The sequence below is a fragment of the Equus asinus genome, chromosome 3, assembly GCF_041296235.1.
Source record: "Equus asinus isolate D_3611 breed Donkey chromosome 3, EquAss-T2T_v2, whole genome shotgun sequence".
Classification (NCBI taxonomy): Eukaryota; Metazoa; Chordata; class Mammalia; order Perissodactyla; family Equidae; genus Equus; species Equus asinus.
In genome coordinates this window covers 106926626-106939707 of record NC_091792.1, presented here as the reverse complement: position 1 = coordinate 106939707, position 13082 = coordinate 106926626, and the positions used below count along the sequence as shown (strand labels likewise).

At 35.7% G+C, this 13082-nt stretch overlaps 1 protein-coding gene across 1 annotated transcript; it reads left to right on the top strand.

Annotated features, from left to right (window-relative positions):
• Window positions 1-5987: 5987 nt before the first annotated feature.
• On the top strand, window positions 5988-12875 carry ODAM (odontogenic, ameloblast associated). The gene is made up of 8 exons (XM_014847262.3): window positions 5988-6315; window positions 6754-6798; window positions 8917-9021; window positions 9849-9896; window positions 10704-10778; window positions 11217-11381; window positions 11520-11578; window positions 12541-12875. The coding sequence occupies exons 1-7, from the start codon at window positions 6058-6060 to the stop codon at window positions 11547-11549; spliced, it is 726 nt and encodes a 241-aa protein (XP_014702748.1). The 5' UTR covers window positions 5988-6057; the 3' UTR covers window positions 11550-11578; window positions 12541-12875.
• Window positions 12876-13082: the final 207 nt, after the last annotated feature.

Below are 13082 nucleotides of genomic sequence, written 5' to 3'. Positions count from 1 at the left end.
AAATGAGTAGAAGATAAAGCAAGAAAAAGAGTAAGTGGATGGAAGAAGGCAAGGAGAAAGGAGGAGGGGAAGAAGAAAAGAAGACAAGATAGCAAATTTTTGAGCAATTAAATTACTTCAGAAAACATAAAATCTTGTTAAGGAGATAAACTGTTAATGTAAAAATAGAAAAAAAAAAGACAATAAACAGAATTCTGAGAGAGAACCAAGGCAGACTGGCTTGGTGTACTATTCCCCTTGACTGGGACATTCACAAGAGAGACCCATGACCAGAGCATGGATTTGGCTAGATGTCTGAGAAGAGAAAGGCAGAAATCAGCCAAAGACACTAATCTTAAATCAAGTTACTAGAACTGTAAGATTTTGATTAAAATGGAGTTGTTTGTTTCTGGGAGGCTATAGTACAGAAACCAGATTGAGGCTAAACTCTGATTACAGGCCCAAGAAGAAGAAACAGATATACGGGTTCTGAAAGTGGCGGGTCTGAAATTCACAAAGAACAAAGGACACAAATAAAAACTGTAGAAACTCAGTAGAAAAAGAAACTACTTCAGATCAGCGGACAGAAGAAGCGATTTTCAGAGAAAGTGGATGCTGATTATGCCCAGACCAAGATGGGCTGTGTTTGAGAGGATGTGCCTCCCATCGAATGCTCTACAAGTCACGCGTCAGGGAATCACGGGCAGTAGATAGTGTGTTGCCCAAGCTTAGCTGTGTGTGGCGTCTCAATTACTCTGAAACTCCCTTTGTGAAAGGAAGAAGTATATATTACTTTATTTTTCTTAATACTTCTATTCCCGAACAAACTACTCCTGGAAATTATGCTTTCTAGTCATCATTCACATGCACATATTTAGAAATCTTAAATATAATAAAGTTATTCACACAAGCCAGAGCCATCAAACTAGAATGTATTGTCATAGTGGACATGTCATGATTAATATCCAGTATTGTGCACTATTAAAGGGAAGGGGGCACTTTAGCAAAGTCTCATAGAAGTTAAGAGCAAACATTTTATGTAATAGAAGAGATTTGATTGAGAGCTTGCTTATTCTCTGCATCTACAGCACAAGCTACTAATGAAGTAATTGTTAGAGTCACAAAACATATTACCTTCATTGAGCTGAGATTCATTATTCAACTCCGGCAATATGTGAAAATACTCACTTTTCTCACTTATTATTTTCATCTGTTAATCGTCTTTGGAATTGTGCTGTCTGGTTAGGCAGCTTGGTGCTTTAGACAGACTACTTGATTAAGAATCAAAACACCTGCATATGAGCCACAATTCTGGTACTTTTTTGACAGTGGAAAAAACAATGATTTCCGTGAAGGCAAAAACCATATCTGTTTTAGGAACAGTCAGTTCTCAATGTCCAGCAAGGACACGGACAATTGAAGCTGCACAATAAGTATTTGTGGTATGAATAAGTGAACGAATGGAGGAAATCACTGAAAGTTCTCAGCTTTCTCATTGAAACCTGGCAGTGAGATATGTATTCTGTCTACTTTGATATGTAATTAGAAGTTCCTGGAAAATTATAACTCACATGCAGGAAAATTATGTTTATTATAAATGGTGGTAAAATTCCAATTTGAGCCTCTTGATGCACAGAATATTGATTGACTTCACAGTGGCTCTCTGTAAGCCTCTTAATTGATTTTTCAGCTTAGTTAAAGGAAAAAAAGCAGAGGTAACATTTTGAAAGGACTAACTTAAAAGCCATCGTTGTTTTTGCTCCATTATAATGTTATCGGAACAGAGAAAGGACACAGATGATTTAAATGGTACATAATCCAACAGCCATACGTACTTGGCATTGATACGTGTTTTTGTACTTTTATTTGAGTAAAGGGGTGGCTGGTGTTCTGGTAACTGAACTAAAACAAAATAATGAAGTCACAGTGACAATATCTGGCTCAGGATTTCCTCATCTAAGGTTCCTCCATTTAAGGTCCCTGCACCTTAATGGGTACAGAGTGACATTGCTCTGGATCTGTGTCACCCTTTTTCTCCCCTGAATGAAGAAACCCATTTATTTAACAGAAGTCAATGGAATACTTACTGGGTGACTGATACGGGAGAGAAATATGAATGAGTTCAACACAGTTGAATGGGAGAAATAGACACAGGCAATATCCACATTACGATGTAATAGCAATTAAATTAGAGCCCCTTACTATCTCCCCAGAGATAACTTTGCCTCCAGTGACATAGGGAATGGGAAGCTATGAGATGGGAAAGCATAGTCTGCTCTTTTTTTCAACTTGTTGTCTAACTGGAGAGTTTCAACTGCTTTTCTTTAGAATACTCAAGTAATGGAAAATAAAAATGAAATAATAACAGAAATCTCCTTCCAATTGCCTTTAGGTTTGAGGAATGTAGTTAGGTGAAACTGTTCGTCATCAGGATGATTTTGACATTGACTATATTTTGGCTCTGTAATACGGCTCCTGACTTTTTCAGTGCTTGGCCCTGACAAGTTTCTGGTTCAGTAGTGGGGATGGCTGCCAAAGACCCGGCACAAGGCAATAGAAAACCTCAGGGAATTGAGAACTTATGGTGTACTAAATTTAATTTGACAACATTCAGAATAGACCAAAGTCATTAACTGTAAATATATATTACCAGGCAATTTAGACCTATCTACCTAGTTCACACACTCAGTCTACTGGATTTTCCAGGCAACAGTTAGTTACATTAACCACCCAGCTCTAGTTAAATCTGCATCAACATCTGGGGTGGTCTAACTACTTAGCAAACCTGAAAAGACAACTTTCATAAACCTTGGAAAGTTCCTTTCTAACAGATACAGAATCCTAGTAGTAACTTCTCTGCTTTAGTAAAGAAAAAATTCTTGTTATCTTAACTATTGTTTTTGTCCCTGTGTTTTCTTTGGGTAGATAATAAATGGTATAATTGTTTTAGTTTCAATGAGCCATGCAATTTCTAAGTGTCTCATCCTCCTAAGAAAGATAAATTCATTGAAGGGCAGTCACTTTGTTTTCCTGCATGATGAGGCTACCATTAGTTGTTTAAGATTAAATTACCCAAAGAACTCTTCCACAATGGAAATTAACCCAGAATACATTATCACAACACCTGTGATCTTGGACTGTCTATTAGAGTGGGGTCAATATTAACAGAGAAAAACAAGACAGATACAAAACTTACTTCATGGAGAAAACTTAAATAACAATAGTGTGCAGATAATAATAAATTGTATTTTGAATGCTAAAATCATATTTAAAACTCAAAACATTCACTCACCAGTATTTTTAAAAATGTAAGCCATCATGCTTACATTTATTGATGTATGCCTTTATTATGCATACATCATACATCATTTCATATTTATTAAATTATTTATTGCAAGCAACATGATCAGATGGGGACATATATGTCATAGACTCAAGAAATTAAGCAATTTTTTTAGGATTTAATTACATAGGTAGAAGGAGATAAATGGATGTTTTCAAGGCTGAACTTAAATGAAATTAGCTCATATTTACTCAGTCAAGCCTTGAAGATCCAAAGAATCTTTATTGTACCTAACTAGGTTTTGAATTTTTGTCTTTTAGACCTATGCCTTCTGTCTAATAATTCTGTATTTTACTGTTGAAATTTAAAAAATCACCCATTAATCTTTGAATGAAGGCTTTCAAAGTTACTGCATTAGAGTTTTCATTTTAAGGATGATAAAAGAGGCAGAATTATTCTAGAAGATTTAGTCATAACCAAAGCAGAAGTCAGGAATGATCACAGGGAAACATTTCTCTGAGGATAATTTAATTGCATTACTAAAAGTGTGGGAATCCATACACCACCAAGACGATTAGGAAAGTGGTTATTAACTAAGCCATTGTCTGAAACCCACTGAATCACCAGTCCCTTTGAAAAGTGATTGGTCTTGCTTTTCCAAAGATGGGTTTTAAAATTTAAGAGACGCTCCAAGCAGCAGAGCTAAAAGATAAAAAGAACACAGACCTTGCATGGGTCTAGATTTCTCTTCATAGTCAAAGGAGTGAGGTAAGATATCAAATCTTTGCTTTCATAATTTTAAGAACCAAAATTAGTCGACTCTGCAGGATCAACTGTCAACATCACCCTAAATGTAGATCAGTGAGTTGAACTAAAGCAGGAGTTTTCACATCTGAGGACAAGAGATTATATACTTTCATGGGTTGCACTATAAAACAATATTACAGTTTAATTTTATAATCTTTTCCCCTGATTTAGAAAAATATCAACTTAGTTGCTTAGTTTTAATACATATTAAAGTTATTAGACTTTTAAATGGAAATTATCTGGTTGGATAAATAGGAAAGCTCTGTTGTCATCAGATCTTTACTGTAGTATTTTCACTACTACATTAAGTAGACATTACATTTGTTTTCATAATAAGGACCTAGTTCACTGACTCCAGTCCTGGGTCTCTCATGGTCCGGAGGACCCACTCCCTTGCGTGGAGAACAGCACAAGGGTTGAGGCCATCTTGTTCATTAACTCATTCAACTACATCATTACTACAAGTGACTCATTTGGACAAGCAAACAACTTTGGTTTTTATAAACAACCGCTCTGAGAAAAAATAAGTTCTGTTATAGATATTTATAAATCTATATTTTTTATTTTGAATCTTAATATATAAGTAAATACTATAGAATTCACTCAACTACTCTTCTGATTGAACAATACCAACTAATTATTCTTATTATGATTGTTACCTAGAGAGTCGTTTTAATGCTAACTTTCACAACTTATTTTCTAGATATTTCATCTGAAAATGAGAACTATAATTCTTCTTGTGCTACTGGGAGCCACAATGTCAGCCCCGGTAAGTGATTTCGTGGTACAACTGAAATCATTGTGTAAAACCTTTAACAAATCCTTCTTTTACCATTCCTGTTTTTGTTTGTTTGTTTTAGCTTATCCCACAGCGCCTTCTGTCCACAAGCAACAGCAACGAGGTTGGTTTAAATACTTAAAACAATCTCCTGTGTTTTGGTTTTTTCAACGGAAACTCTGTGGGGAACAGATAAAAGCCTTCCGTCGATTTATCCTGCAGCCTATCACTAGCTCTCCCATCTGAATACATTCCCAACGCTCGTGTTTGTTTTGTATACCAGGTGATTTCTAGAATATTATTTTGCCTCCCTTCTTTGACTATAAATTCTTTAAAGGCAGACACAGCATCCTGCATTTTTTTGTTGTTGTTCTAAAAGCATCTAATACAAGTGTATATAGGGGTTTAAGAGCATCAAATGACTAACCAAACGCCTGGAATGAGCTCAAGTTGTGCAATCTCAGACTCAGCAAGGGAGAGGCAGTTAAACCCCAGCCTCTAACCACTGGACTTTTGTACAAGCTCAGTGAGAAAACAGCTCACCTCTGACAGGAAACTATGATCAGTCAGCTCTGACTTGTGCTATTTGTACTAAACATTGTTCTTAATAGTTTTAGCATGGGTAGTAACCTTGTTTTCATGTTATCTTTCCTTTTCTAGCTACTTCTGAATCTTAATCATGCTCACCTTCAGCCTCTACAGCTTCAGGTACCTCTATTTCAATAATCATTTGAAGAATATTCTTCTACTGCTCGTTTCTTATGGTTTTGTATGAAAACAAAATGTTTTGATTCCATTTCTAAAAACTTCAATTTTTAAAATTATGAATTTATTCTATGTGTTCTAACAACCATTTGTTTGAAGGTTAAAGTTAAAGCTGTTGTCTGATTAACATTTATTTATTGAGAACTTGGTCTATACCAGGCACAAATTCTCACAACTATGAGCTAGTTAAATTAACTTTTTTACACAAAGTCATACTCAGCTAACTGGTTAAAAAAAAATGAAACCAGTCTGGCAACTGCAGAAACTGTATTCTTTATCCACCTCATTCTGCCCCATTTTTCTCGTGACCATAGGGAATTCAGCACAGCTCGTACTATTTGCACAGCTCATAGCATGCCAAGATGCTGTCCTTTTTTATAAAGCAAGAATGGAAATATAGAAATTATCTACATTTTGTCTCCTTCTTGCTCAGGACTGATTTAAAATGAAAGAGAAATGCTTCCTTTCTTTCATGTCCTTCCAGGGCCCATTTAATTCATGGATTCCTCCTTTCTCTGGAATTTTACAACAGCAGGCGCAGGCTCAAATTCCAGGACTCTCCCAATTCTCTTTATCAACCCTAGACCGGTTTGCTGGACTGTTCCCAAATCAGATACTTTTCCCAGCCCAAGGCACCCAGGTGAGACAGCTGGACCCGTCACAGCCTCAAACACCACCACAGACGCAGCAAGGCCCTAATCAAGTAAGTCGGGCCTCTTCCGTCTTGTTGTTCTGAGGAGAGATAATGTGTGTTGAATGTGAAAATGCGTATGTATCAGCTTTGAAAAAAGACAGGAGTCATTGAGCAAGAATTCTTTCTCACAGTGGGTTTCTACCATCACTGGAAGTACTTTATTTTTTGATTTCTAACATGAAAAATGCCATTTAAATCAGCCATTCTAGGATCACAGCCACAAATCAAAAGTGTTAAAACATTTCTTGGAAAAGGTAATTAGGAAAATTTTATCTTAAAAAAAGGCAATTTGCATTAATGATGATACATATAATAGATGACCTTTTGTTGTCATAGAAGTCTGCTAATGCAAATTATAAGTTTACATGGCTAGGTCCAAGGAAAACAGCTCTGGAATTTTAAATTAAGGAGTCAAGTATAACTTTCTATGATGCCTTTTTTTGGCAGGTTATGCCCTATGTGTTCTTCAAAATGCCTCAAGAGCAAGCACAGGTAGGTGAATAGAATACCATCACTCCTAGACAGAGATGGCTACATACACTCTCCAGTGAATGCTTTCTTTTATATTTGTACTTCTAACTCCTATATCAAGGCTATAAAAACCCCAACAGCGACATCACTGTCTGGACACCACCACTGCTGGGCTGACATCAGTTTGTTAGGGCCACTTAATAACTCCTGAAGAAAGGCCAGCTGAGGAGAGTTCCCAGGACCCCTGAGTTTCCAGGCCATTGCTGTACTGGGAATAAAGGAGCTCAGTAAGCAGTGGGTCACATCCTCTCCATATTTCAAGTGTTGGCATTTGAAAACAACTCAAGAGAAATACCATGGGCTGACTTTGCCCAACCTTAAATTTTGTTTCAGAGGGAGAAGCATTAAACTGACAAAATATGATATGTAATGATAAGAAACTCTTGCCCACATTATTTGGCAGTTATGAAATTTTGTTCTAAACATTTCCAAGTTCTTATATATTTTCAATTTAATTCCATATTACAATCAAATGGTCGTAATTTCCATTAAATGAGAGAATCTTAAAAAAATGAATGTATAGGGGGCTGGCCCTGTGGCCGAGTGGTTAAGTTTGCGCGCTCCGCTGCAGGCGGCCCAGTGTTTCGTTGGTTCGAATCCTGGGCGCGGACATGGCACTGCTCATCAAACCATGCTGAGGCAGCGTCCCACATGCCACAACTAGAAGGAGCCACAACAAAGAATATACAACTATGTACCGGGGGGCTTTGGAGAAAAAGGAAAAAAATAAAATCTTAAAAAAAAAAAAAATGAATGTATACTAGTATAATTATATGAGTAATATAGAGAACTCTCTCAAGATTAGGCTAATTAATTTTATAATATCCTGGGTTCAAAGAAATAAGGATATAGATAAATTATATTATTCACCAACAGATTATTGACCATTTCACAAAAAGTTATGCCACTAGGCTATACTATAATTATAATTATATAATTTTGTCCTACCCCCATTACAAAGCAAAAGCTCCTTCTAGACATTATCTCATTCTATGCCATAGCATTTAGAGGGTTAGACACATGACGAGTAGAATTACTTCATTTTAAGGATCAGGAGCTAAGTCTTAATGAGAGTAAATTCCCAATCCTAATGAAAGTAAATCGCTGAGTTGGAATATAATTCTTCACCCTTCCTTTAACCACTAAACCAGTGGTTCTCCACCTTGGCTTTGCATTAGGATCTCTGGTGGTAATTTTGAAGATTACAAATGTCTGGGCCCCCTGCCCACACTTAATCAGTCAAAACCCCATGAGTAGATCCCAACTACGATTGTCTGCTAAAAGGCTCAATAGGTAATTTTGATTCCTAGCCAGGATTAAGAACCATTGCACGAAATATACTTCTTCTCAAACCATAGTTGATGTTTTTTTAATTCTTCTGTCTAATATAGGCTCTTATTTAATTATGCAAGGAAACAAAACAGCATACAAAACTCTATGTAAGTGCTATGATCCCCATTTTCTGTAGACACACAAAGATGTAAGTGAAAGCCAATGCATGATAATGTGAGTGATGAAGTAGCAGGTGATTTTATTTGCTCTTTGCCTACTTTTGGATTTTCCAAGTATTCTAAAATGGATATGAATTGTTTTAATAAAATGGCAATAATTAAAGGCAATACATTCTTGACAATTCATTTATTACGATAGAACTGCTAACACCACATCCTGCAGAATGCTGATTCTCAAAAAAATATAGGGAAAATGTTTCAGAGGCTAGTCTTTTCTTAGATATTCAGGAAGTAATTTGTATATAAAGCCTGAATATAAGGTCTAAAATTTGTATATAAAGTCTAAGGTGCCGTTTTAAAAAAAGCCTTTTATTTAGTTGAACCCACTGCTTCCTGAATGTGTTTGACCAAGCAACTCTGAAATAAAGTCCTGTATCATGTGCCATATAAGTTGCTCCTAAAGTTTGGGAAGGACTGCTTTATGCATTCTTTTGTTCATAAAATTGCTAGATATAAATCAGCTTTAAAATAATATTAACATTAGAAGTTTTTTTTTTAAAAAAAAAAAAAAAGAAAAGCCTACATTGATCTAAAGGAAGCTCTTACACAATTTTCTGTTTACAAATAGATGCTTCAATACTATCCAGTTTACGTGCTTCTGCCCTGGGAACAAGCTCAGCAGACAGTCGTGCAGTCGCCTCCACAAATAGGACAGCAGCTATTCGAGGAGCAGGTACTGCAAGTGTTTGACTTTAATCTGACTAGTTCCATCTGGGAACAGAGAAGATACAGTAAATTTTCAGAGAAGAGAATATATTAGTATGTTTAGTGCAGAAAGTCAACAGCTTGAAGTGGTGATCGTGAAAGGATAAAGTGCTTTCTCCTAACGTATCACTAGTTTGGAATTGCTTCTAAGCTGTATTTTAAAAGAATTAAGTCAGTGAGTGGACTACAATAAAATCAGAAGCTAAAAGCTGAATCATCTTGGAAAATAAAGTTTTCTAACTTTTAAAAATCTACCGGCTTCCCTCTTATCATATATACATGTGGTTATTATTTAAAAAATAAATAAAAATAAATACAATGATGAAAGTTACCTATAATTGCTAGATCTTGAGATACAATTAGATGTTATATTGAGTTTTGTAGACTTGCAATAAATTTTTAGAATCCTAATGTAAATTCAGGTGGCTCATACATAACTAGATTTCTTTTAGTTAGAATGGAAAAAAAATTTAATAGTTTATTGCCACTTTAAAATTTGCCAAATCAAATGAGAGAAAACTGAAAATTTTGCTTTAAATGACTGCTAGTAGCCATTCCAATTAAGTCATGTTAATTTCAAGAGAGAGAGAGAGTTTTAACCTAGAAATCATATGGTGTTAAAAGGATGCTTGGTTTGGTAATTTAACAACAATTTTTACCACTTAGAGCACATGAACGTTCAAAAACCCATTTAGTATAACATAAAAATATGTATAATTTTAAGTAATCATTCATCATAAAATTGTGACAAAAATCATCAGAGCAAATCTAACGTGTTTTTCAAAAATCTGACAGATGCCATTCTATACTCAATTTGGATATATTCCACAACAAGCAGAACCCGTAAGTAAATGCATACTTTTCATTAAAAAATAAAAACTAATTTTTGAAACTACTTGCTTCATAACCTATTAATCTACCAGTGCCCTTTAGCCAAAACCTACCAGGAACACACCCCTAGTTGAACAAAGTTGAATTTATCCACTCATTGCAACAACGGAGCACACACACCATGGGGAACTGTGGAGTGTCTTAATAGGAAGATACTGAAATGACTTCTCTAAGAGTCTCGGCTTGTGTCAGGTGATTTTGGGGACAGTTCAAGGAGTGATGATTCACTCTGGATTGAGTGTCCTCAAGAAGTGGTGAGTAGTTCCATGACTGTGTAACTTAACATTTCTTACCTAGAAGGTAAGAACAGTGGAGGGAGGCAAGGGCTGTGATTGGTAAAGAAGCAAGAGTTACTCAGATTGGCCATGGTATGAGGATGCCCAGTATTTTCATGGTTTGCACAGCAACCTCGTTGTAGACAAGATTACAGAGTGGTCTTGTTTTTGTTGCACTTCATAGTGTTCACAGGCAACTTGTCTGATGATGGTTTTCTGTAGGTAGAACTGTTAATGTTCAGCAGAACACCAGGGCCTAGCAGAGACTGTAAGGCAAGCTCCTGACATCACTGAAGGAGGGCTGTTGTGTCAGGCCAGTTTCCTGATGTCAGGAGTTACTTTTCTCTTTCTCAAATCTAAATCATTACTTTTGTTTTTAAGACACTAATATAGGAAGCTGGGACGTGTTTAACTATCTTGGGTGCAAAATAATATATTTTACAGATTAATAATTTAGACGTTTTTAAACTTTCCAATTTTTCAGGTTATACCAGGTGGACAGCAGCAACTGGCCTTTGATCCCTTCTTCATAGGCACAGCTCCTGAAGGTGCTGTGATGGTAAGATTCCTTACCATACTTTGTTAGCTACCAGAAACCAGCAACTGACAACCTTCAGGTTCCTGCACTATTGTTCATTTTAAGGAAAACTTTATTATTATTATTCTATCAACAGTTGCTACCTTTTCCCCCTGTAACCTTTCACCAATCAAGATTCAATTTACTCAGCTCATCAAATATTTACTGAGGGAACAGTATATGCCAGATACTCTTCCTAGTCCATTCATTTAAAGGCAGGTACAAGAGATATCCATGTTGGCTGGTATATATGTATAGTCTTTCTAAAACAATGATTATAATCTACAAAGTTAATAAAGGTATTTACTTCTTAAATAAATTCCTTGCCTTGCATCTCAATTCTGTTGCTTTATATTCTTCCCAGTTTTGACCTTGTGCTTAAACCTGTAACCACTTTGTTTTCTTTCTCATTCTCTATAGCCAGCAGGGGGAGTGATACCAAATTTACAAAAAGAAATGATAAACTTTAAGCATGCCAGTGCAGGAATTCTCACTCCTTCAACTTCACAACAAAAACCCAGCACAACAAATTCTTTCGCTTCTGCTATAGACCCAACTATCACCCCAGAGTTCATGGAAAAGCAGGTAGAGTAATCGAAGATTCACTTCATGCAGGAAATTGATGGCTAATAAAAAATATAAAGTTAGTGCTTAATTTATTGGACTTGGTCATGGAAATAACGAGAGACTTAATGATATAATAGAATGTCCTTTTCTCACTAGGCCAAGACTGGTAGCCTAAAGGAACCGTAAGATGTTGTCCTAATCATTCAGAGTTTTTGGTAGGTATTTGCCAAAAGGCATGCATTAAGTACCATGACATACCATAAATTAAAAGAAAAAAAAAACTTTCAGGGGAAATAATGAAGAAGTCTTATTAAAAGGAAAACAACGAGTTAGTGCTTATATATCCCTACAAAGCAAATAATAATTATGAGACTCTAGCAATTTTTAAGAAATAAAAGTAAATTTTTGACAATCATGTCAGCCTAGGCCATAAAATTGGTGTACACCTGAAAACAAAAATGGTAAATATACTAGGTCCATATAAAAGACATTTTACAGACACTACATACAGAGTCAGTTCTCCCAAATCACTGCTTCACTTTGCATGCTAGAAGTCGTAATGCCGAAACATCTGTATTTCGATTGGAATGAAATAAAGTCTCAAAGTGATACAAAAAATTGCACAATGACATGGAAATTTAAAATTCCATGGCCTTTATATCAAACAAAACCTTGATTAATTAGCTGTCCTATTGAGCTTGGTTGGCTGTGAGGCCAGGGTCGGCGTTTGATAGGCCCACTGGGATGGCTCCAAGAAGTAAAAAATACACATTAAAAAACAAATAATTTGACTTGAAGGGAAAACTAAAAGAAACGTTTTTGACATCTCCTCTCTGCTGCCTCTGAGTCTCTTCTGATTCCTTCTTCTGTGAAAATGAGTACTTAGCATTCTCCAATGAAAAAAATTCTCTAAAAATACAAGTAGAAGTGAATACAATGAGCAGCTCTTTAGAAAAGTCCCTCCTATAATGTAACGTTTTGTATAATGCAAGTCAATATAAGTTATTTAACGGAAATACCAAAGGGATTTCAGTCTGGTATGACCTCATACCTTATGGCATCAATGCCAGCAGAATTAAAGTTTTCTATTTCTTTATTAAGCAATTTAGAAAATATCTAGGAAATTTTAAACAAACAGTCTAATCGTATTAAAATACTCTTCTATCTTATTTTTCAGAGGACAGGATGTGGCGGTGCCTTGGACATCATTTTAGGCTATTTGCTTCCACAATGTTAGTATCAGTCATCTGAAGTATACAAAATTTCTTAGCTCTTCTCTTGAATTTCTTTTTACTTATAGTTTTACACTCTTTAACAGGTTATAGAAAAATAATACAACCATTTAATAAGTCCTGTCTTTACAAAATTATATTGCTTTTCAAATATTCTATCATTGCATAATCTGGAAAGTAACAGCAATGAGAATAAAGCTAACATCACTGAATCAATTGGATAATTGAATTAATAAAGGATGGCTCTGAAAAATAATGTCATTCATGAGAATAAAGATATACTGTCATTGGAGTTGTGAGTGTGGTGATTGGGACTGATGAACCAAAGTCTATACCTAATGACATCATCATTTCCCCCAGGCCCACTCAGCTTGGTTCCTTCTGAGGTATTCCCTAGTAGAGTCATAATTATTGGTGTCAGATATCATGAAGTGCATGCTCCCAATATGACACAGCTATTTAGAGAGATGGCTCTCTTCATCCCAAA

What these genes read in the sequence shown, in the direction of transcription:
- ODAM (XM_014847262.3), top strand. Translation starts at nt 6,058, where the DNA reads ATGAAAGAGAAATGCTTCCTTTCTTTCATGTCCTTCCAGGGCCCATTT. An exon ending in TGCCTCAAGAGCAAGCACAG is followed by an intron (nt 6,799 to 8,916) that starts GTAGGTGAATAG and finishes GTTTACAAATAG; the next exon opens with ATGCTTCAATACTATCCAGT. An exon ending in CAGAGTTCATGGAAAAGCAG is followed by an intron (nt 11,382 to 11,519) that starts GTAGAGTAATCG and finishes TTTTCTCACTAG; the next exon opens with GCCAAGACTGGTAGCCTAAA.